The 24727-nt window shown below is 44.3% G+C and overlaps 3 protein-coding genes and 1 pseudogene across 11 annotated transcripts; 3 read left to right on the top strand and 1 right to left on the bottom strand.

The window, feature by feature from the left end:
• Positions 1-856: 856 nt before the first annotated feature.
• LOC146273952 (uncharacterized) lies at positions 857-5744 on the top strand. 7 transcript variants are annotated; one of them, XR_014766516.1, is made up of 9 exons: positions 857-1104; positions 1483-2563; positions 2768-2848; positions 3022-3133; positions 4548-4637; positions 4751-4846; positions 4965-5057; positions 5177-5259; positions 5631-5744. XR_014766516.1 is itself a non-coding variant. In XM_084704498.1 (9 exons), exons 1-9 carry the CDS (start codon positions 1077-1079, stop codon positions 5694-5696), a joined length of 735 nt encoding a protein of 244 aa, XP_084560624.1. In that variant the 5' UTR covers positions 862-1076; the 3' UTR covers positions 5697-5744. The 7 variants fall into 7 exon arrangements, 2 of the variants coding, with proteins under 2 accessions (XP_084560624.1, XP_084560623.1); XR_014766514.1 differs by having other exon boundaries at positions 2765-2848; XM_084704498.1 differs by having other exon boundaries at positions 862-1104; positions 2478-2563.
• Positions 5745-8946: 3202 nt separating this feature from the next.
• Positions 8947-14917, bottom strand: LOC146273951 (uncharacterized). Its single transcript, XM_084704445.1, has 17 exons — positions 14771-14917; positions 13420-13532; positions 13050-13322; positions 12775-12903; positions 12523-12661; positions 12341-12430; positions 12167-12198; positions 11800-12087; positions 11546-11708; positions 11298-11433; positions 11026-11202; positions 10749-10844; positions 9968-10602; positions 9763-9846; positions 9556-9678; positions 9274-9465; positions 8947-9122 (listed from the first exon to the last, which is right to left on the bottom strand). Exons 1-16 carry the CDS (start codon positions 14796-14798, stop codon positions 9275-9277), a joined length of 2697 nt encoding a protein of 898 aa, XP_084560571.1. The 5' UTR covers positions 14799-14917; the 3' UTR covers positions 8947-9122; position 9274.
• A 211-nt stretch (positions 14918-15128) lies between these two features.
• Positions 15129-16941, top strand: LOC146273950 (uncharacterized). 2 transcript variants are annotated; one of them, XM_084704493.1, is made up of 4 exons: positions 15129-15202; positions 15698-16379; positions 16534-16605; positions 16728-16941. In XM_084704493.1, exons 2-4 carry the CDS (start codon positions 15698-15700, stop codon positions 16931-16933), a joined length of 960 nt encoding a protein of 319 aa, XP_084560619.1. In that variant the 5' UTR covers positions 15129-15202; the 3' UTR covers positions 16934-16941. The 2 variants fall into 2 exon arrangements, with proteins under 2 accessions (XP_084560619.1, XP_084560620.1); XM_084704494.1 differs by having other exon boundaries at positions 16534-16870.
• A 246-nt stretch (positions 16942-17187) lies between these two features.
• LOC146273949 (uncharacterized) lies at positions 17188-22017 on the top strand (annotated as a pseudogene). The gene is made up of 8 exons (XR_014766511.1): positions 17188-17336; positions 17468-17536; positions 17704-17799; positions 17934-19146; positions 19317-19689; positions 19820-20497; positions 20611-20689; positions 20822-22017. The product of XR_014766511.1 is annotated as an uncharacterized LOC146273949 (transcript).
• Positions 22018-24727: the final 2710 nt, after the last annotated feature.

Raw genomic sequence — 24727 nt, 5'->3', positions numbered from 1 at the left:
ACAGCAACCCTCTACCACACTCACAGGCCTCTACACACACTCCTACAGACCATTCACACACTGCAAACAGCAACCCTCTACCACACTCACAGGCCTCTACACACACTCCTACAGACCATTCACACACTGCAAACAGCAACCCTCTACCACACTCACAGGCCTCTACACACACTCCTACAGACCATTCACACACTGCAAACAGCAACACTCTACCACACTCACAGGCCTCTACACACACTCCTACAGACCATTCACACACTGCAAACAGCAACCCTCTACCACACTCACAGGCCTCTACACACACTCCTACAGACCATTCACACACTGCAAACAGCAACCCTCTACCACACTCACAGGCCTCTACACACACTCCTACAGACCATTCACACACTGCAAACAGCAACCCTCTACCACACTCACAGGCCTCTACACACACTCCTACAGACCATTCACACACTAGAGTCACACCTCTGTGGCATCAGGACTATGTTGTTTATTGACCTGATTTACTTACATCAGAGCTTTTACTTTTACTCTACCTGGTTTATGTAACTGTATGTTCTTTGAGAGAGATAATTCCATTTTCCCAATGATATTATTGCTATTCTCAGGTTGTTTTATTTTATAGGTTAATGCATTTTTGGGAAATGCCAATGTCGTTACATCACATTTACATTTAGTCATTTAGCAGACGCTCTTATCCAGAGCGACTTACAGTAAGTACAGGGACACAAGGACGCCCAAGGACACAACGTCATGTGCACCGGCGGGGAATCAAACTGGCAACCTTCAGATTACTAGCCCGATGTACTACCCCCCGCGCGGCAGTCTGCTATGAATAGTCTTAACTTCCGAGGTATAACGTGGTCCCGGTTCTTGGGACACCACCGGATAGAAAATCAGGAAATGACGTACTCGAATGAAGAGAGTTCGTGTAACTTCGGTTCTTTATCAGGAAATGACGTTCCCATATGAAGAGAGTTCGTGTAACTTCGGCTCTTTAAATCGATTTTCATTGGTTTGAGCGTTTCCATGGCATTCAGAAATACAACCGCGCAAATCGAAATATTTCTGAAATGCAGGAGCCGGCATCAAACAAAACAGGTACTTTAAGTAGCAACTTTTGTCAAAATATGTGTATTTTATTACTAGAATTTGGTCGCTTTTGAAGTCAGAAGTTGTTTGCAAAGTAATTTGTTTGCGAGTTTTTAATTAATGACTGATAAGGCCGTCAGAGTTCTCCTTGATGCTAGCTAACGTTGTTAGTTATTGGGTTGATGCTAACGTTGTTAGTCACTTTTTTGCATTCAGATACATGTAGGAACATCTATCTGTATTACATGCTTAGATATATCCAATGTTTATCAGTGTTTATTATGACCAGACCATCCTCAAATCTCAAAGCAGAACAGCTATTTATCAGCCTGCCTTTCAGGTCCACAACCCCTGGTACCCTGAGTGTGCTTTCTGCCTACCAACCAGTACCCAGTAGGGGTACTAGTAACCCCTACCTCCTGCTCTGCATCCAGCGCTGGGCCCAGCCTCCTGCTCTACATCCAGCGCTGGTCCCAGCCTCCTGCTCTGTATCCAGCGCTGGTCCCAGCCTCCTATCCCTACCCCCTGCTCTGTATCCAGCACTGGTCCAGCCTCCTAGCCCTACCCCCTGCTCTGCATCCAGCGCTGGGCCCAGCCTCCTGCTCTACATCCAGTGCTGGTCCCAGCTTCCTACCCCCTGCTTTGCATCATGCGGTGGTCCCAACCCCCTTGCTCTGTATCCAGCGCTGGTCCCAGCCTCGTAGCCCTACCCCCTGCTCTGTATCCAGCACTGGTCCCACCCTCCTGCTCTGCATCCTGTGCTGGTCCAGCTTCCTACCCCCTGCTTTGCATCATGCGGTGGTCCCAACCCCCTTGCTCTGTATCCAGCGCTGGTCCCAGCCTCATAGCCCTACCCCCTGCTCTGTATCCAGCACTGGTCCCACCCTCCTGCTCTGCATCCTGTGCTGGTCCAGCTTCCTACCCCCTGCTTTGCATCATGCGGTGGTCCCAACCCCCTTGCTCTGTATCCAGCGCTGGTCCCAGCCTCATAGCCCTACCCCCTGCTCTGTATCCAGCACTGGTCCCACCCTCCTGCTCTGCATCCTGTGCTGGTCCAGCTTCCTACCCCCTGCTTTGCATCATGCGGTGGTCCCAACCCCCTTGCTCTGTATCCAGCATTGGGCCCAGCCTCCTACCCCTAACAGCGCTGGTCCCAGCGTCCTGCTCTGCATCCAGTGCTGGTCCCACCCTCCTGCTCTAGATCCAGCGCTGGTCCCAGCCTCCTACCCCTACCTCCTGCTCTGCATCCAGCACTGATCCCTACCTTCCCCTCCCGCTTTTAAGCATTTTATGTTGAATGTCATGCTGGTTTCAATAAATGTTGATGCCTGATTGAAATATTGTGCTTAGTTACTCTTGAAACTTTCATATTTCCCTCTCAGTCCAGGATCTTGAGGATCAGGCAACCCAGGAGGGTGATCTGAGTCCAGAAGAGTGTCAGGAGGATGTTCTTGCGTCAGGGCAGCAGGTATACTAAATGATGATTGTACAAATTAAATTTAACTGATGTTAGTATTTATAAGTTATATTATTTTGTATCTTTATTACGTAAGTATGCTTCTGGCCTATAAAGCATAAGCAGCTTAATATCGATGTATCCCCTCACCATGTACCCATTAAGTATGTCATAATATCTCTAATGCTGCACAAATCCTTCTCTGTCCCCAAGAAGCAGCCAAAGTTTCGTCCTAGAAACGAGAGGCAGAAGGAACGCAGGTTCCATCTCACACGTTGGCTGTCCATTGAAAAGAAGGTAATACTATGTATCTTTTGTGTTTGTCTATGCAGTGTATCAGTATCTCACTTATTCATGGACACTAACACTTGTATGCATGAGGTGAACCATAAAAATGATATTCGTCCATATAGAAAAGGTAGAATGAGCCTCTTAAAGCGATACAAATTATCTAATGATTTTCTGAACAGATAAATGCATGGTGTAGGGAGAGTGAGGAGCGTTTCGGGCATTCACCTCTGGTGAATGCCACTTGGGTTAATTTCCCCTCTAAGGGAATTGAACCCATATGGAGGCATTCAGGTATTTTGGTAGAAAATAAGAAACAATTTACATGAAAGGGAACATGGCCTTACTACTGTTTTACTCCAATATTATGTTACTGTACGAAAGTACATGCCCTTGTTACTAAACAGTAATTGCCTTCATGTGAAATGTTATTGTTCTTTTGCAGATGTTCATACTGCAATGTTCCATATAAACTCCTCAAAAACCATTTTGGTCGATTATTCCTCCCCTTCAATAATACCAATTGGTATTGTATTTTAAATTGTTAGAAAGCCTGATTAGTCACCTTACCAATTAGTTACAACTTGTAAGGATCGTGCATTTGTGGAATGAGCAACACAGCTAACCGTGTGGGTAGCGGACCAATTTTCTTTGCCAAAATCCCCTGCAATATTCTTCTGTTGGTATTCACTCTCATTTTGAGTTGCTTGGTGGATTGGATGATTGCACTCTCCCACAGGAATAATAAAGGAAAAAAACAACACATATTGGCAATTTTATTACACTTTATTCATTTGACACTGCCAGGGACCTCAGTAGCGTGTGGAAGATCCATATGCAGCCACAACAGCTTGGCACCTCCTCCTCATGCTGGTCACCAGCATGGTCACACACTACTGTGGGATGGCATCCCATCCCTCCAGCAGGATTTGTCGCAAGTCAGCCAACATGTTTGCGTTGGTCACTCTGGCACGTACAGCGTTCCAACGATATGAAATACAATACCAATTGGTTTTAATTGAAGGGTAGGAATAATCGACCGAAATAACGTTTCAGAACTTTTTTTGAGGAGTTTATTGAAGTGTTGTTCTGAGCATAAGCAATTCATTGACTGGGTGTTAAATACCTGTGATGCTGGAGAATATAAGCAGTTTCAGTGTTTTCAGCTTCACTTATCAACACAAAGGGCATTACATTTATTTGGCCGTAATTTGATCGCTTTACAGTTTTGTTACTATAGTTTAGGTATTAAAAAATGTTCTAATAATTTATCATATGATCAATAATACAGTGAGAGATTTGATCCCCTGCTGATTTTGTACATTTGCCCACTGACAAAGAAATGAGTCTGTAATTAGTCAAAAATTGTTATGGTATATTTTACATGTATTTGAACAGCGATAGACAGAATAACAAAAACATCAAGAAAAACGAATGTCAAAATTGTTAAAAAATGGTTAGCATTGTGGCAAAACGTACAAAATCAGCAGGGGATCAAATCATTTTTTCCCTCACTGTATATGTCAGAGTGTAACCTCATGGTTTTTTTTTGTATCCTGACACAGCTGCATTATAATGCATTTTTACTTTTGCACATGTTGTATATGCTTATTGTACTAACAATATGTAGAAGGTTTCATAAAAGGTGATATAAGGTATGTTTGAATATATGCAAAACCTGCTAAATAATCCCAAATTATTTCATTAGGTGCTGAGTGCCTGAAATCATTTTGGACCTGTGAAAGGAAGAGTGAACTGGTTATGGTGTTCAGGAATTCGAAAAGGATACGTGTGGCTGGTAAATATTAATTTATGAGACCAAAGAATAGATAAACAGACAATGGGCCTACTAGAATGCAACAGGTCATCTGTTTTAATAATGTGAGGTATTTGTTGTATTTTGTATCTCAGGTGGACGTTCCATCAACAAGGAAAGGGTTTATATTAACCCAGATATTGAAATAAGTTTCTTGCGCTGCCTTGTGGGGCAGCTTGTCAGACAACATGGTGATTTCCTACTATTATTATTTAAATTTTAAATTTGTGTATGTACCCGATACCTGATTAAACTTAACTGTTGTGTGTGATGATATAAATAATTCAAATTCATTTGACTTTTTGTTAGCCAAAGAAAACAATATCCATGGAGGTCCTTACATGGCCGGTTGCCCGCCACCGTGGTGGCCAGAGGACTTGCCCTTTTCCTCTCCAAACAGTGGTGTGTGTGTAGATCACAACTGAGGTTTTGCTGCTTCAAGCTAACTACAAATCCAATGTCCAGCATCATGTACTCCCCATATCACTCATGACTTACTACTTTTTCCCCCACATTTCTAGGGGAAAACAGGGGCATGTTTACAGCATCCATACTACGAAAAATCATCTCCACATACAACAATTTGTACGGCTTGACTCCAGATGTTAGTATTCAATTACCAAAATATTTGTGTATCTATGCTCAATTTCATCAGTAAGCCATTGAGAGTTAAGACACTCATCTCTCGTGAAAAAATACACCTTTGTACCCTAAATTCACTCCACCTGCGCCCAAACACTAACGCATCATACCTGCCCTCAGAAAAGTACTTTTTTTATCTTACCCCCACTTTGAGTCTTGAACCACATATTATATCACACACACACAGCTCATTGTACAAACCTGAAGTTAAAGGTTAACTGTAATTTAGGTTCTAGCATTCCTATAGATACATCGGTGTACAGGCTTTAACATTATGAAGCAGGGTTGCAAGCCCCTGCAGTGTTTTTACACTATTTGTGTGGGTTTTTTCAGGTTGACAATGTAGAAATGGAGGTTGCCAGCTATCCAAATAGCTCTGAGGGAGTGCAGCCACTGTAAATTAACATGTAAATAAATGTGAATAAATATTGTATAAAATGAACTTGACTCATACTTAGTCTTTGGTTTTTGAGTAGCCTAGTTAATACAACAGTTATTGACACTTAGTTCCAATCTAGTAATTGGATTGGACAGGGTCATTCCATTCGTTACGATACACAGGGCCTAACGCTTTTGCGCCCACTTCAGGCGTATTTGTTTCGCAATTTGCGTATAAAAGCAAGGCGAGGTATGTACAAACATGCAGCAATGAGGTAAAAACGCAGACTGCCTGTCGCGGGAACTGAAAATGGCAAATTGCGCTTGTCCGTGTCATGCATATAGGGTCAGGGAAAAGTGGGAGTTTCCCATAAAGATATGGGAGGGGATGCGCAAAGTGCGCCTAATTGTGTATTCGGCGGTATGTACAAAAACCGCCTGTGAAAGTGCGCTTCTATTTTGCGTTGAAAATTATCCGCCTTTTAAAAGCAAGCGTAAACCAGGATGCGCAAATGCCTCCTGGTGAAATGGCAGCCGTAACCCGAGCAAGACGAAGACATATATAGGCCAAATGATTTTTGCCACAAGGATCACACTTTTTGAGTTGAGTGAACACGAAATCATTACACGTTACAGATTAAGCAGCCACACAATAGCACAGATACTGGAAGAATACATCGAATCTCCGACTCAGTGTTCACATTCCATTCCAGCAGTTGTTAAACTCCTCGCTACATTACAAATATTGGCATCAGGATCATGTCAAACAGTCATGCTGTTTTGACTTTGGTGGCTGATCCATGATAGAAAGAGAGAAGGACGCCCATTCAATTGCGCTTTTAAATGCTCGCAATGTACGGTAAAGTGGGTGGAGAAAGGCGTTGATTACCTGATGACCTGCAAGTTTCGTAAATACGACGTAAACTAAAGTTTCACAGCGTGCACAATCTGCGGGTTGGCCATGGCGCTAATAACGCTACGTCTGCGAATGAGGCCCACAGTGTTATCAGTGTAATGTAGACAAATGTCTTTATTTTTATGAACTTTATTTAGAAGAATTCCTGCATTAATGATACTCTACAAACTAATACATGGCAAGGCATGTCAAATTTAAATAATAGATACAAGAACAAGTCCGTCCGTCATTTGCCGCTTGTCCCGAGGCGTTCCCAGGCCAGCCAGGGACATAGTCCCTCCAGCGTGTCCTGGGTCTTCCCCGGGGCCTCTTCCCAGTTGGACATGCCCAGAACACCTCACCAGGAAGGCGTCCAGTAGGCATCCTCATCAGATGCCCGAGCCACCTCAACTGGTTCCTCTCGACGCGGAGGAGAAGCGGTTCTACTCTCTTCCCAGATGATTGAGCTTCTCACCCTATCTCTATGGGAAAGCCCGGACACCCTGCGGAGAAAACTCATTTCGGCCGCTTGTATACGCGATCTCATTCGAGAACAAGTACATACAGTATAACATATGAGACAATATGAGACATCAGACAAAATAAAATGCTAAACATCCTCATAGGTAGCTACATCACAGACACATCAGATCCAAATTGTTAATCTGTACACATAAAATTAACCCAAATAAACCCTAAATTACATTTGCAGCAGAGCCAATAAAAATACAACCTTTAATCTCGATCAAAACACCATTGCAATTGAGAACTACCCAAAGTGAGTTACCGGACCTTAATTGGACTACAAATACGGGGTATTCACAATGCAATTGTATTGCGGGCATGATGGGACTTGTAGTTCTTTTTTTTAAAGCTATATTTTTCCATATCCTCATCAAATCGGACTTGTAAAGGAATGTTTAGGTTAATTAGACACCAATAAATGTCACACTTCTAGTCAACACTCACCAATGCAACTTCTACGTACATTGTATTATATTATCTTTAAAAACTCAATTTCTGTTAATATTTATCATGTGTTTCCAACCAAATGCATTAAGGGTGTGATAATGGATCTTCTATCTGAATTTCAAAAAGATAAGAGCTTATATGTGACTACAAAGCAGGTTTTCAGTTAAAAACAATACCACTTCTAGGTGGCGCTATTGAGTCCCAATTCGGGCTAGGGGTTTGATATTGAAAGAGAGAGTTTAACTAACCCCTGTTTTTTACTGTACAAAGACATGAATCTGCACCTTGAAAGGAACTCTTAACCCTAACCCTAATTTTTGGCCAAAATGGCATGCTTGAGTGTGGGTATTAGACACATTTGCAGGAGGAAATCTGTCAGTGTCAGTAGAATATTACAATACGATATAACAATTCATATCTGTGATGATAACATGATGACACAAAATAGATTCATTCAATCATTTGAATATAGGCTATGAGTGCTGTAATCTCGGATTATGGATGTAATTACTAGTCAATCCACAAAAACACATTGACATAAAGTTCGATACCACTGTCACTGCAGCGAACCTTTCTGTGGCAATCGGGTAGCGTGCGTCACCCGCTCATCATTACACCTGTGCCACAACCGATAAGACGGCCTTAAAAGGACGCGCAGATACGCACACTCACCCCGATTGTTGTATGATCAGTGCTGCTGCCGCCCTGCACCATCCCCTTCTCCCCCTTGCTGTTTGTATGTTATATCCATCAGGGGGATATTGCTCCCTGCCTCATATGTCGTGTATGCATGGTAGCATCGAGGAGTCATTCCCTTAGATCAGGGGTTCTCAACGTTTTGGAACTAAAGCCCCCCCAAGTCTTCCACATCATGTGTCAAGGCGGCATCAGTCAACTGAGGATATTCAGTAATCACACTCAACCAAAACGAAGGCAGAGCAAGAGCTAAAGAGGTGTCGCAATCTGGTGTCACTCTTTAATTTGACTAACTGCTCCTCCATGGCAACTTAAATGTATTTTCATGAAGAACACCGAGTAGCCTACATAAAATATTATTGTATTCTTTTCTTGTAAAGTAAACCAATGGCGCCGCCGTAATGATCTCTCCGCGCCCCCCTGTTGAAAACCACTGCCTTAGATCATGCATTCTGCCAAAGTCAAACCATTTCCATGTCATGGTATCAATAAACGCTCAAATCTAATAGGCCTACGTGATTGTCTTTAATGAAATGCATCCATGTCTCACCTATTTCTAAGCCTATACATATGTGTGCAAGGTGTACTTATGCATAGGCTATCTGTATTTGAACGCCATAAAGATTATTGGCTTATAATATGGGAAAGGATTTTAAAATGATATATCCTTCCAGATTGATAGGGGGGTTTATAGGAAACACAGATACATTTGTTTAATTTGTTTATGTAACAGGGCCAATGAAACAAGTTGATTAAACAAACACTTAAAATGGGAAAATAAACAATACAGATGGAAAAATGACTTTTGACATATTGTGGTTGAGTTGGCTGCCGATATCTTTTGGTTGATGGTCTTGGGTGTATTGCTCCAAGTCATTACATACCTTTAAAGTGAAGAAGGGATAGATAATAAAAGTAGATAACAAATTAATAAAAAGATAAAAGTATAAAACTATATATCATTGAATTGTAGTCTGAATGGGCGCATGCTTGCAGTCTTCATCTCCACACACACGTTGCATAATACATGTTTACCTCAAAGTTTCGTAATGACTTTGCATGATCTGTGCCACAGGAAGAGCATCAGATGCCTGATGAAGTTCTCCCTGTTCATGTAGGACAGTTGTCCTTTCATCTTCTTCAAGAGCGAGTTATTCTGCTCTGCCACCTGAGAATTTATTTTCTGGAACTGAGGATAGCTGTCCAGATTGTATCCAATGTTACACCCTTAAATAATTAAAAAACACAACAGTTTCATTGACTCGCATTTGCAATATAAAAAGGCAAGTACCCGGAATAAAAAGCACTGCAAATCACCTGAGTGGTTGCGCCAGTGCAAACGATCCACAAGAAACCAAGTCTCTCTAAAAAAACCTGGGTCCCTCCGCAAGCAGTAGGTTTGCAGCTGACAGGCGTTGTCATATATGACTGTCTTGGGGCCTAAATGGGGTGCACACAGATGATTACGGACAACAAATTCACAGATAATTAGTCACACCAATGCTAAGCAAAACCTGAACTTACATTGTCGAAAACGTGTCCGGAGTATGGTAAACGGCACGTTCACCGACTCCACTTGCTCCATTATTGAAAACCCAAGACAAACACCTGAAGTACAAAAAACATTCCATTGTGTAACAAAACAGTAAAACAAAACCTCAATAACCTTACCAGCAGTATTCATTAATTTCAATAGTGTAATGTCAATGTTCAAGTAAAGTAACCTCACCATGTGTGCAGAACAGGGTGAATATGCCAGGGATCAGGTTAGGGTGTCTGCCTGCTGTCTTCCTACAGTCACTGGCCTCTTTTTTACACTTGTCTGTAGTGTACAAGCCTCTGTCTCTCACAGGAGGCAGATTTGGGAAGTAATGCCCAGGATCCTCTGGGGAAGTTAGGGGTGTCGAGACCGGAGGTGTGGACACTGTTTCCAGTGCCTTTTTATAGAGGCACTGAAAGATGGGTACCACCTCCTGAGGAAAAGTCCCTTCCATCCCAACCAAGCTAAAAAACAAAGGGCATTCCTTGGCAAGTTTCCCTAAAAGTGCTGGTTGCCGCTCGATCTGGCTGTACTTCAATCCCTCCATCTCTGACATCAACTCCCCGAGTTCTCTACTGGGATGTAGCAGAGCACAGGCAGGGGAGTTCTTGCTGACTTGTGTTAAGAGAGGGCGGTAGGGCTCACTTGCGTGTGTGGGTGAAGTCAGGGCCAACTTCTGCAAAAGGGGCAGGAGGAATGGGGCGCTTTTGGCACTCTGTGACATCATTTCCCTGTGTTCTCCAGGGAGGAGCCCGTCTGCACTGTAGCGCTGCAGCAGCTTACGGAGGTCTGGCTCAGGAATCAAAGTTCGCGTTCTGTGACTGGTAAATTGAATGAAGGAGAAACAAATTTAGAAAGGTCATAATAACATAAGGCCTTAATCATTTAAATGTAAAAATTATAGAGGTAACATTGGCGTGCACACACACTGAGACACACAATGATTAAAACAAGAAAATCACAGACTTATCTTCCACTGTTCATTACAGTTTGGCCAGGAACAAGCCTTTCTTTGAGGCCATACCGCTGCTGATACCCCAAAGAGGTGCCATCCATAACAACCTCACTATTGAGACAATGTACACATACATCACATACTTAATTACAAGCTCCAAACATTGTTGTGATATTCAGCCATGGAAAAAATTTAAAGACCACTCCAAAGTCCACAATCAATGTTAAGTGGTCTCTTAATTATTTTCATGGCTGTATATCCAGACCATTTGCAACTTTGTTACAGAACTAACTTGAAGTTATCTTGGCAGATGGGACATTTGAATCCCCAGCTAAAGTCTGCAGACAGAAGCTGCAAAAAGGCTATGACTGCATCCCTCAACTTGCGGTAGGACATCTGGAGAGAGTCCTGTGTCCCTGCATCTCGCAGATGAGTGTTGTACACTTCTAAGAAGTTGTACATTGTTGTGCTGTAACAGATAAAGAACAAACATGTTGAGCACCAAAGGTTTGATAATAATCTGTGTTTCTACACATAATTACATATCATATTTAGTTAACTTGCCTTGAATTTAGGAAATGATAAACATAGTCCCTGAGGACTTCATGGTGCACCATGTATGTGCCCATGTTTAGAATGAAATCACATCCACCATCATAGTTATGAGTTTTGGGACACATTGTGCATGTGAGTTGGTGGCCTTTGGAAAAAACAAACACATTGTAATTGCATTCCATGTACAAAACCAATCATCATGTCAGAAATAAACCTTTGGAAAATCTTAATAGTTCTAGAAAATTCTCAGTGAATACCTTTCACTTTGTACACATGGCATCTGGTGTACAAATGTGTATCTTTCTGAGGGGTCAATGATAATGGCCTGCCACAGTCACATTGTTCCTTGGGGGTGGGATACAGGAGGAACACTCCATCCTTCTCTTTGTGAAGATTAGGAACAGCAGTCCCATAACGAACCTGGAACAGAAATTGAGTCAGAATCGGATCATATACAGAGGGGAAAAATACCTAGACCTTTTACAAAACTACATGGTCAACAAACACATACCCTATCTGGTAAAGGAATGTGAAAGAGGACTGGTTCTGTGGAAACAGCCTCTTTCACAGTGTCAGGGTATAGAGACCCCTCTTTCATTGCCTCCTTAATCCCTAACGATAAAAGGTGTGCTTCATCGTTGAGGATGTCCTGCAGGATTTGCACGTGGCAGCAGTTCCTCTGGTGCAAACGGCACGTCTGACACCTCATTGCGCCAGCACTCACTTTGATGATTGCATATCCATCTTTTTCAACAACAAAGTAACTGCCGGCAAACGGAATACGTTTGACATTGCTGTTCTACAGTGAGAAAGAACAATTGGTGACATGAAGTTACCTACTGTATGGCACGACTATTACCAATTACTGTCACCATTACCTCTGTTGTTCCATTAGTAGCATAACTGTGCTCTGAGAAGAAAATAAATAGTACAGTAAACAACCACTGTTGCCTCCGTAACAACATTGGTCCAAATAACGCAGCTGTTTAAACAAAATGTTGTGATGCTTTGGCTATATTTTAGAGGCATGGAGTAGAGAAGTGAATAATTACCCATTTCACTGGGACTATCCGGGACATCCTCAATACTGGGCAAAACCCCATTAAATGCCTTGATGTGGAGACAGTCCACCCAGGCCAACTCTGTCATGGTCGAGATAACAGATATATTTGTAAAAGGGGAGTTTACATACTGGACATTCATTAACATATTAAGTACAATATAAACGTAATACCATCAAAGGATGTGTCCACGTGTGTAGACAGTGCCAAGATGTGCCTGGCATGGTGGTCATTGCATGAACACATATATATCCACCTGCAGCCCTCTGGAAACTGCATGGCTCTTCTAGTGATTATGGCAAAATCATCATTCTGCCAATTCAAGAAAAGATAAGAATATAATCACATGCTTCATCACAGACATTCAAAGACACTTGCCGTCAAATAGATTATAAAGTATAAAGTGGGCAAAAAAAATGACTCACATTAAGACGCTTGGTGGAATGGTTGAATGTGTTGATGATGAACACTTTACCCTCCTCATCTACCAACATAACGTTTTCTGTTTCCAACAGAAGGCAGATGTATTTGTCTAGATCGCTAGACAGTGGTACCTGGGATGGAATACATAGATATGCTTCAATCCTCTACAGGTAGGTAAACAGAGATACCGAATCTTTAATTCACAATTATCCACTGGCCAAAAGGTAAACATTGAATCCTATGAAATTGTCAATATTTTCACAAATAACTGTCTTACCCTGTTCTCATGAATGGTGGAATTGGCATCAACACCAGCACCAGCACCAGCACCAGCATCTATACCAGCACCAGAATCAGCACCAACACCAGCATATATACCAGCATCGACACCAACACCAGCACCAGCATCTATACCAGCACCAACACCAGCATCAACACCAGCACCAGCATCTATACCAGCACCAATACTAGCACCAGCATCAACGCCCGCATCAACACCAACGCCCGCATCAACACCAACACCGGTATTCACGGATTTCTTCTTGTGGTCCTTAAAGCAACACAAATAGGACAACGTGGATAAGCGATCCTTCTTTCTGAAGTAAAACTGTAAAACATTACTAAACTAACAAAAGATTGGTATTTACAGATTTACGTCTCAGTAGTCCAGGGATACGTTTAACATCATACTTGACGTTGGAAACTTGCCCAGGGAGATCCTGACTTAGGGCCTCGAAGGCCCGTCTTTTTTTAGATGGTCCTTAAATACAAAACAAACAATAATCAGTTACTTACACAAACATACACAAACATTTCACGATAATAATAACAACATATAATGAGGTTAGTGGCTGGGTGCAGTGCAGGGGTTAGTGGCCAGAGGCCACTAAGGCCTAGGGGTAGGGGTAGGAGGCTGGGACCAGCGCTGGATGAAGAGCAGGAGGGTGGGACCAGTGCTGGATGCAGAGTAAGAAGCTGGGCCCAGCGCTGGATACAGAGCAAGGGGGTTGGGACCACCGCATGATGCAAAGCAGGGGGTAGGAAGCTGGGACCAGCACTGGATGCAGAGCAGGAGGGTGGGACCAGTGCTGGATACAGAGCAGGGGGTAGGGGCAGGAGGGTGGGACCAGTGCTGGATACAGAGCAGGGGGTAGGGGCAGGAGGGTGGGACCAGTGCTGGATACAGAGCAGGGGGTAGGGGTAGAAGGCTGGGACCAGCGCTGGATACAGAGCAGGGGGTAGGGCTACGAGGCTGGGACCAGCGCTGGATACAGAGCAAGGGGGTTGGAACCACCGCATGATGCAAAGCAGGGGGTAGGGCTAGGAGGCTGGACCAGTGCTGGATACAGAGCAGGAGGCTGGGACCAGCGCTGGATGTAGAGCAGGAGGCTGGGCCCAGCGCTGGATGCAGAGCAGGGGGTAGGGCTAGGAGGCTGGACCAGTGCTGGATACAGAGCAGGAGGCTGGGCCCAGCGCTGGATGCAGAGCAGGGGGTAGGGCTAGGAGGCTGGACCAGTGCTGGATACAGAGCAGGGGGTAGGGATAGGAGGCTGGGACCAGCGCTGGATGTAGAGCAGGAGGCTGGGCCCAGCGCTGGATGCAGAGCAGGAGGTAGGGGTTACTAGTACCCCTACTGGGTACTGGTTGGTAGGCAGAAAGCACACTCAGGGAAAGGCAGGCTGATAAATAGCTGTTCTGCTTTGAGATTTGAGGATGGTCTGGTCATAATAAACACTGATAAACATTGGATATGTCTAAGCATGTAATACAGATAGATGTTCCTACATGTATCTGAATGCAAAAAAGTGACTAACAACGTTAGCATCAACCCAATAACTAACAACGTTAGCTAGCATCAAGGAGAACTCTGACGGCCTTATCAGTCATTAATTAAAAACTCGCAAACAAATTACTTTGCAAACAACTTCTGACTTCAAAAGCGACCAAATTCTAGTAATAAAATACACATATTTTGACAAAAGTTGCTACTTAAAGTACCTGTTTTGTTTGATGCCGGCTCCTGCATTTCAGAAATATTTCGATTTGCGCGGTTGTATTTCTGAATGCCATGGAAACGCTCAAACCAATGAAAATCGATTTAAAGAGCCGAAGTTACACGAACTCTCTTCATATGGGAACGTCATTTCCTGATAAAGAACCGAAGTTACACGAACTCTCTTCATTCGAGTACGTCATTTCCTGATTTTCTATCCGGTGGTGTCCCAAGAACCGGGACCACGTTATACCTCTAACTTCCTTAACTTTTCCCATTCATTCTCTATGGCTATCCTTAACCATATCGAATACTACCATGTGTGGCCACTATGGGGATTTGGGGGGCGCTGTTTCGCGGTTTTCTTACGCGATAGAGAGAAGCGTCTCAGATCAGAATATTTTTTGAAAGAACAGTACACGTCGATCTGCATTGAGGTAAGATATCCATCTGGATAGATCTAAAGATCATGAATGAACATGTTATTTTACTAATCTCTGCTTTGTGAAAACTCAACATTGAGCACGCTATGACTCTATCTAACAGTATGAATGAACGAAACTGTATGTACAGTAGCCACTAATGCAATGTTACGTTGGTACTACTATAACTTCCCAAAGTTATTCAGTAACGTTAGTTACTAACAATATACCGACAATGGTTTGCCAGCATGTTATGTAAAATTAACAGTGAATCGTGAATAAAAGTCATGTTAGAAGAGAGCTGTTCGCAGCGAATACACATTGCAAGACAAAGGACATTGAGGGGGATGGGGGAGTTGAGATGAGGCACATTCACCTCAAGAAAGCACACTCACCGAATAGATACAGATCTACTGTAGGGCAGTGTTGTTTGAAAATACTCTGGCTACCACCCCCTCTTGAAATGTAATCTGCTGTAATTATTGAATGTGTTATTTCTTTTAAATACAGATGTCTAAGCAAGTTTTTAGTTTTTATCCTGGGAGAGTGGTGGTGGTCTTTCGGAAGGGGTCACATGGCTACCTTCTCCAAGATGCAACTGAGGAAGCCAAGCGTTGGAAGGACCCCTCTGTCTCTCTGAAGGACAAGTCAGCACCCATAAAGGAGGAACAGATGAGGGCAAGGGCGTGCTCTTTGGTCCGTGACAGAGGGGGGGATGTGTCTGACCAAACTGAGGTGTTGGGGGAGTATACTTTACAGTTTGGAAAGTATAAGGGGAAATTGTTCAGATGGCTCCTTGAAAATGATGTAGGGTACACTCTGTACCTCATTAAACAATTTGAAAAGGAGCAAACAGCTGGCGTGCCTTTGGATGGGCCCAGCAAAGACAGCCTGCGGTCCTTTGTAGGGTATGCCAATTCCTTCAAGGAAATCAAGGCAGTGCTGGAGTATGAGGCCAGGAGGACCGGGGCTGTCAGCTCAGTGGAGGAGGACCAACAGGTTGGCTTTGGCCGCATGCCAACAAGGACCTGGGGTGACGTCTGGGAGGGTAGGGCAGATGGCTTTGCAGCGTTCGTTCTGTCCCGGACCACCACTCCGGGAACTAGCATGGACAAACTGAAGCGGTACCTGACCAAGAAGACCCAGGATGCATCCATGTCCTCTCCTCTGCTCGCCTCCAGCCAAGCCGTTGGTAGGTCATCAGTATTATTTAATTATTATAAGTCATTTAATGCTCGTGATTATGGTTAACTTTCATTTGAAGCATGTAACAGATAGGATATAAATGTAACTATTGTACAGTGAAAGGAATACATTCTTAAGTTTCTTTCCTGTTTGCACCACAGTCATGGATGAAGATGAAGACCTGGAGCAAGCCATGCTGAACATCTCCCCCTCCAAGATGGTCAAGCAGGGCTGTAAGTGAATGTTCTTTTGTGGGCCTAGTTGTGTGTGACTGAGGACACATTTAAAGCAATATGCTTTTGAACTGCTACTTGACAGCATGTTGTACATCTTTTAATCTCTGCTTTGTCACTAGCTGCTGCCCTGTCTTCAGGTGCATCTTCATCTCCCAGGAATAAGAGACCAGCAGGCCGAGGTCTCTTTGCATATCAGTTGTTGGAAACAAGACATGACTCTTGGTCAATGTTCATGCCACGTTCCTGGCCTTGTTCAATGTTCACGCCACGTTCCTGGCCTTGTTCAATGTTTATGGTGTTCTGCCTTTCAAAACTCCAATCATGAATTTACATCCTCTCCATCGTTGATGGTAAGTGTTTTTTTTCTTATACTCTGCATGATTCCCATTATGAATTTACAGGCTCTTCGTCGAGGGTAAGTGTTATTTGTCTTATACTCTGCATGAAAGACTGCATGAATGTGCATGCCACTGTTTGCATTGTTTGCTTAACAGGTTTTTGAACACAATTATTTATTTAGGATCAAAGCTGTTTGATAGTTGCTGACAGATCCAATTGAGAGAAGTTCTTACATGCAAACAAAGCACACATGCAATTTGCCTCTGTCAGTCTGAAATATAACTTTTACACGGTGACTAACTTTGTGTCTTATTTTTCAGGATATAAGAATCCATCCGCTGCTCAGTCTAAACCGCCTGGTAACAGACTGGACCCCAGCACTGCTCAAGGTAAAATGATCATGTTCCTAGGACTACATCTGAATCTCTTGCAATTTAAAAACATACTACAAAGAATATGTTGTGTTTTGCTTGAGCTACAATGTTAGATGTTGAGAATAACATTGTGTTTTCTGTAATAGAAAAGAGTAAACCAGCAGCCACACTCTCCAGACCAGACCAGGGTGATGGACTCACCTCTTTGTTGCCAGGTTAATATTGATGTCCACATGCCCCTAACTAGATACAAGATTTAATCAAACATAACTTACTTACCTCATTTAACTCTGTGTTTGAAAGTCATCTCTCACTGCAGTCCCGGCAGGAGTCCCGGTAGCAAAAAGACAGGTTGTGAGCTGTATACATATTTTGTCATTAGATCCCCCAGTTCCAGTGAAGGCTCCAGTGCCAGTTCCGCCCGAGTTGCTTGCCCTGGGCCTGTGTACAGAGTCAGCAAACACTGCTATCTCAAAAGGTATGAGTCACTATTATTTAATAATATAATTACTTGAAAGTATTTAATAATATTTTATATGTTTAAAAATCTATGTATTTAGTCTGTTGTTTACAGAATGTAGTTGCTCATCATTATCATCTGTCATCCTGCAGCCTCTCCCCGACCGGCTCCTGTGCTGTCTGCAGCCACCATGCCACCGCTCTCTGCTCCATCTCCTGCCACGTCTGCTGCTGTCGCTCTACCCTGTCCTGTTCCAGCCGCAGCTGGTGCTCTACCTACCCCAGCTCCGTCTACCATCCCACCACCACTCCATAGGAAGGACCAAGACGTCAGCCAGTGGAACTGCTCCCAAAACCAGAAGATGTGGATGAAAACGGAGATGGAATCTTTGGGACTTTGGCCAGGATCTCGACCTGTACGACATCTGATGGGTATGATCTCCTTGTGGCGTCATCCACCCCAACCAGAACTCATAGATCCAGTCTATGATATGCCATCTCCCAAGTACTTCCAGCTACATCCATTTTTCATTTGGAAACCGGAGCATGCAATTATGGAGAGAGTGAGGAACAATTACATTTTACCCTGCCTCTACGGCTGCTCCACTCCCCATGTGGTTTCGGCAGGAGTTGGGCGACCCCGGGTCATCATTGGGACCAGCGGCCAGTACTACATCTTGGCCTCTCGGCTGAACTGCAAAACATGCAAGAGGTACTGGTTTGCTGACAAACCCCAGTGGATGGAAATGCTGCCACAACTCTTCTGCAACATCCTGCCAGCATTTCTCACCCACAAAAAAGCCATCTGCAAAACAGTAATGGATGAGCTATGTCGCACAGGGAGGTCGGCCACAGACATGGCAAATCAGCTGAATGAGGCTCTGCACCTACGGTACGAGAGGGCACACCTTGCCTATCTGTTGACTGTGCAGAATGTGCAAGATGGTGACTCCGGCCTGTATGGGCAGAAGACCATCACAGGCACCATGCGGAAGGACAACACCCCTGATCCCTTTGGTACCTACGACTTGACCGATGGCTGGTGTGGGGTAGCCATCAGTCCCCGCTACCTAGTAGACTGCCTCGTGCATGAGTACCACCGTAAGGAGAAGACCCTCACTCTTGTCCTACAAGGCACTTTTGGGCAGGTCATTCGAGCTGACCACACTCGGAAGGTGGCCCGGAAGGTGGTGCTCTCATCCGGAACCATGTCCTCGTACTCCGTGATGAACGAGAACTGGATGATCCTGTCCTGGGTGATGCTTCAGTCAGAGAGTGATCGGTCGCTGGAACCCATGTACGAGGGGCTGTCTCATCGCTACGACTCAGCTGGACTGCCGAAGGCAAAGTACCAGTGGGTGGACAGGTAAAAGCCAGATCACAGCTTTTTTATTCAATTCTACATAGGACAGAAACATTTAGCAAAATATAATATACTATATAATTACAGGAGAGTAACTGTATGCAAGTGACATAGAAACTCAAAGCCTATCATTAATTAAATTGTTTCTTCTCTCTCTCTCACTGTGTGAGCAGGGACTGCTGTGCCGATTTCCGGATCCCAAACCTTGACCCCCAGGAGCACCTCCACTGGGATTCATGGAAAACCACGGAAGCTGTGGTGACGGAGGCAACATCTGGGAACCTGACCAACTCATGTGCCTCCCGGGGAAAGTACAGCAGCGACATCACTGTCAAACTGGACCTTTTCCATTGCATGCGGCGGTTCTCCAGGGAGTGCGTGTCAGAGCACCATACACTCCACAGCACTTTCTGCCGGTTCCTCAGTGCCGCATTCTGTGTGGTGGACCAGACCGACCTGCAGAGGCTGACGGAGGCATACGCCTTCTGTGGGATCAGGCCTGCCAATCCCACAAAGCAGCATATCCGGGAACACTGCCGGACCAAGGTACTTTTGAATGTTCATAACATTAATAATGCTTGTTATGTTATAACATAAATAAGAAAAATACGTAATTTCATTTCTGTATTCCGTTAATGCATATGAAATCATCTGTAATACTTTTTTCAATTGTAAGGTACCACAACCTACAGAGCTGCTGGAGAGAGTGGAGAGCGTCCTCAAGCAGTTCTTCCTAGAGACAGATCCCAATGGTGTCTACCTCTTCAAGCCGTCCATGCTGAAGCTGTGGAGACTCCAGAGGGTGCACATCCTGAGAGGCTGCCTGAGTGATCCAGAGGAGGAGGACGGGATCCTTTACAGACACGGAGGAACAGTGCAGCTCAACCACGTCAAGGGTGAAGGAGCAGCTGTGCCAGTGTGGATCCCTGTGAGAGGCACCTCCCAACAGGAGGGCTTCCATTCGCATCAGGCACGGTGGATCACAGGCAACTGTGTTTCCTCTGAGCTCTTCCAGGCACAAGGCATGATGGGCATGGCACGGTGGAACCTTCAGAGATTGGTGGATCTGAAGTTACCTGACGTGAAGCTACCTGCAGTCTTTGACCCAGTGCTCATCATGCAGCTGAACGTGGCATCGGAGAGGGTGACCGGCCATGCCAAATACCCTGCACTGCAGTTGAGCCACAGAGACACAGGGGAGAGATTTGGCCTGCAGTATGTGGAGCCAGGCTGTCGCCCCGTGCCTCTGGACTGGTTCAAGAACAGGTCCCAGGGGGCTGATGAAGAGGGAGCTGAGGAAGAGGAGGCTGACCAGGTGGTCGCCGACCAGCCCTTCATCACGCCAGAAGACAATGTAAGTTGCATTGATAGCACTTTGTAATTTACCCTTTCAAACTTACACAGGTTATACCTGCAGACTAAGCACACGTTTAAATAATTGAAATGCATGAACTACCTCTGTTGCAGGATGACATCTTTGGAGAGGCTTCTAGAGTCTTGCCCCAGACCACAGTCCAGCCAACCCACCGATTAACCGCCACTCAAGGTTATTTTGCAAATATCGCTCATTTTACACATCTGCTAGTAAAATGTGAATGAGATGCAACACTTAAGTTGCACTGATGCTTGATAGAGCAAGATTGTATATTTATTATGTGTTATTTCTACTTGTCTTCAGGTCTGCCAACGACACCTGCACTGCCCATCACAGCAAACCCGCGTGCTGCTCGCACAATGTCCATCAAGGCAGGCGGGCTTCTGTACGTCTTGGACCATTCCCGGTGGACAGAGGCCATGAAGGAGGTCATCGACGGCCTCATAGGAATCCACCAAGGGTCCAAGGATTTCCTGCAGAGGGTGGACAGTGACTAAGCTGGCTTGGTGCAGGCTGCTTCCCGTGATCCCAATAGCCTGTTGCATCCAACAACAAAGCAACACATTTCACAGTATGTGAAGCATTGGGCAAAGCGGACCAACGCCAGCACGTCCCTGAACACCAGCCCAGAGAAACTCCTGGAGACGCAGCAGCTGTGGCAGCACCTGACGGCAGAGAGTGAGACCAAGAGCGTGCCGGTGGTGACCATACCACCTGCTGCGGTCAATCCACCTGGGAGAGATCCCCAGGAGGCCCCTCTGACCAAGGCTGCTATCGAGGACATGGTGCGGGACATCGTCCAGAAGCAGACGGCACTGCAACAACAACAACAGCAGCAGCTGGGCAAAAAGAAGACGAGGAACTGTCTTGCTTGTGGCCAGCCGAAGTCGCGATACCAGGGAGACGGTTCCTCCATCCACCTCTTCTACCAGTCTGGGGAGGTCAAGTACTTTTACTGCTCACAAAGAGTCCACAAGCTCTATGCAGCAGAAGGCCTGAATGACCCCAGAATGCCGTTTGAGGACTTTGCGGACACCCCTTTCTTTGGGAAAGAGCTTGAGGCAGCCAAGCTCAGGTCAGCAGAGGCACGGAGGTTGGCTGATCTGCGGGGGAAACGGAGAGCGGCAGAACAGCAGCCCACCGGTCGGCTCTGCAAGTTCTGCCGCAAGCCCATCAAGCAGGGGCCAGAAAGCCCCCATGTGTACCATTCGTTCCGGGGTGTGGCGGGCAGGTACATTTACTGTCCTACCAGGGTGCTGTCCCTGTACAAGGCATATGGAATGAATGCTGAAATGACCTGGGGGGAGTTTCAACAATCAGCCTTCTACAAGGCAGAGAAGAAGAGGTGGGCTGAGGAGAAGGGGAAGTAGGCAAACTGTATATAAAAAATTGTTGTAAATAGTTCAAATAAATAATATGACTGTTTTGCACTTAATGTAGTTTTTTTGTACAAGCCTTGATTACATGTTCCAATAAATGGCCAAAATAAGATTGTCTGTTCATCTCAGTTATTTGTATCACAATTAATCATCAAATAAATGTTCATGATGTATGAAAATGGAGATGGATCAGACTATTGATTACCATTGACCCCTTAAGACTCATCTGTACAAATGTCTTCATTTAGTGGCGCAAACCAATCCAGGCAACTGGTTACACTGAAAATAAATCCCCAATATAAGAGGTTTTTACCAGAATAAATAAAAAAAAAATATTCCATCAAAACCTTTGCTTATTTTAAGGATATATTTTCAGTGTAACCAGTTGCCTGGATTAGTTCAAGATTCATTAGATTCAAGCCTTTTGGGACTCTCAACCAATACAGACAATATACAAACAATGATAATAGTGCCTACGGACAATACACAATCTTGTTAATACACAATTAACAAGGCTAAATACAATTATGATGTATTTGTAATGTACAATACTGCAATTTTAGATGTAGATTAGAGGCATCTCAGTATGGCCTTTTACATTGGTTTGATATATAGCAGATAACCAGTGCCACTAAATGGTATTATTGAAAGAAATACAATAAATAATTTGTAATAAACATAGTCGTGACCGGGATTCGACACGGGTACCCCATTTTTTCCTTTACAGGTACAGGCGTCTGCCCACCGCGAGCCACCGGACTCTAGTTAACACTAAACTATGCTGTGTGCACTTGATCATTGGTAGGAATGACCCGTTACCACTTTTTGAATTGTCATCCTATGCTGGATCATATTTACCTCTTTTATTTTAGTGCTGAAGTAAGTAAGAGTATTCTTTTACAGAAAGAGGAGATGTTGTGTTCTGTAATACTGTTCTATATTGTGCTACCACTAGGAGGCTCTAGTCCGTGATGAATGGTAGTTTACGTACATGGGGGGGGGGGCAGAAGAAGAGTGAACCTCCATGCTACAAGTCTCGCACTATTGATGCTGCTGACAGTTCTGAGTAAAGAGTTGTCATGTCATCCTGCTTGTCGTTACTCTGAAGCTACACAACACCACACAAGCTATTGTCTGCTAATTTGGCCAAATTTACACCACCAAAGGATAGTCAGATTTACCTTTATGTAGATGATTTTTTGGTTGCTCCCAATACAGAAGAGAATTGTAAAATGGATACACTTACATTGTTGAAGTTCTTAGCAGAACAAGGACACCGTGCAAGTAAGGACAAGTTACAATTGTGGCAGAACACCGCTAAGTACCTTGGTTACAATCTTACGCAGGAGGGAAAATGTTTGGATGAAAACCGAAAAACAGCTATCTTACAAGCACCAAAACCACGAACAAAAAAACAAATGATGTCGTTTTTAGGGGTAACTCATTTCTGTAGAAGTTGGATCTCGAATTACGCAGCCAATACCGCCCCCTAACTGCGCTGATTTATGAGTCACCGATGGCAGCATCGGACCTTTTAAAATGGACACCAGAGGCGGATAACGCATTTGTGGAGATAAAACGGTTTTAGTGGGCTCAGCTGTATTGGGGTTGCCAGACTATACAAAACCACTTACCCAAACTGTTGATTGTAAAGACAGACACATGACTTCTGTCTTGACTCAGACACATGGGACAAAGGAGAGACCACTGGCCTACTATTCTACGAAATTAGATTCTTTAGCAAGAGCACTTCCCCCCCGTGTGTACGAGCAGTTGTGGCGGCCTCTATGGCGGTTCAAAGTAGTGCGACCAGAGTACTATTTCATCCACTTACTGTAAGAGTACCTCATGCTGTGTCAGTGATCCTATTGCAGAATAAGATTTCCTATCTATCACCTTCTAGACATGTATCTTGTATGACGGTATTATTGTCTCCGCCACATTTGACAGTTGAGAGATGTAACACACTTAATCCCTCCACTCTAGTGCCGGTAGCCACAGATGGAGATTGGCATGATTGGCTGGCAGATATTTCTGAGAAGGTGCTTCCAAGAGCTGACTTGAAAGACACGCCCTATGATGACAGTGACATCACAATGTATGTTGATGGGTCCAGTAGGAACAATCCTGATGGAACAAATGCTACTGGGTATGCTGTAGTTACTCAAACCAAAGTTTTACAGGCTAAACCACTTCCTAGAAATGACTCAGCTCAAGCCGCTGAATTAATCGCCCTCACAGAAGCATTAAAACTTGCAAAAGGAAAAGTTGTGACTATTTATACCGATAGCCAGTACGCCTTCTCAACTGTGCATGTGTTTGCACAACAATGGAAAAATAGAGGTATGGTTACGTCAACAGGAAAAGACATAAACCACAAAGATCTAATACTTGCATTACTTGATGCTATCCAGTTACCTCTGAAAGTAGCCATATGCAAATGTGTGGCGCACACTGGAGAAACAGACCCAACTTCAATAGGTAATGCTAAAGCTGATGTTGCAGCAAAGGAAGCAGCTATGCAGGATATGTTAACACTATCAGATACACCGAGCTATTTAGATGAGACAGTGTTGAGAGATATGCAAGATGTGTCCCCTAAATCTGAAAAGACTAAATGGTTAACAAACGCGGCAACCATTACAAATGGGTTATACAAATGACAAGACGGCAAGTTTATATTGCCGAAGAATCTGTTCCGTTATGCGGCTGTATTGAGCCATGGACTGAATCATGTCTCAACAGGGGGGATGGTAGGACTGATAACCAAAGTATTTACAGCCTATGGGTTCATAAACTACTAAAAAAAAAATGTTTAGCCTGCCCTATC

Source organism: Hypomesus nipponensis, chromosome 9 (assembly GCF_054491055.1).
Source record: "Hypomesus nipponensis isolate SF chromosome 9, ASM5449105v1, whole genome shotgun sequence".
NCBI lineage: Eukaryota > Metazoa > Chordata > Actinopteri > Osmeriformes > Osmeridae > Hypomesus > Hypomesus nipponensis.
This window is presented reverse-complemented; position numbering and strand designations above follow the sequence as displayed.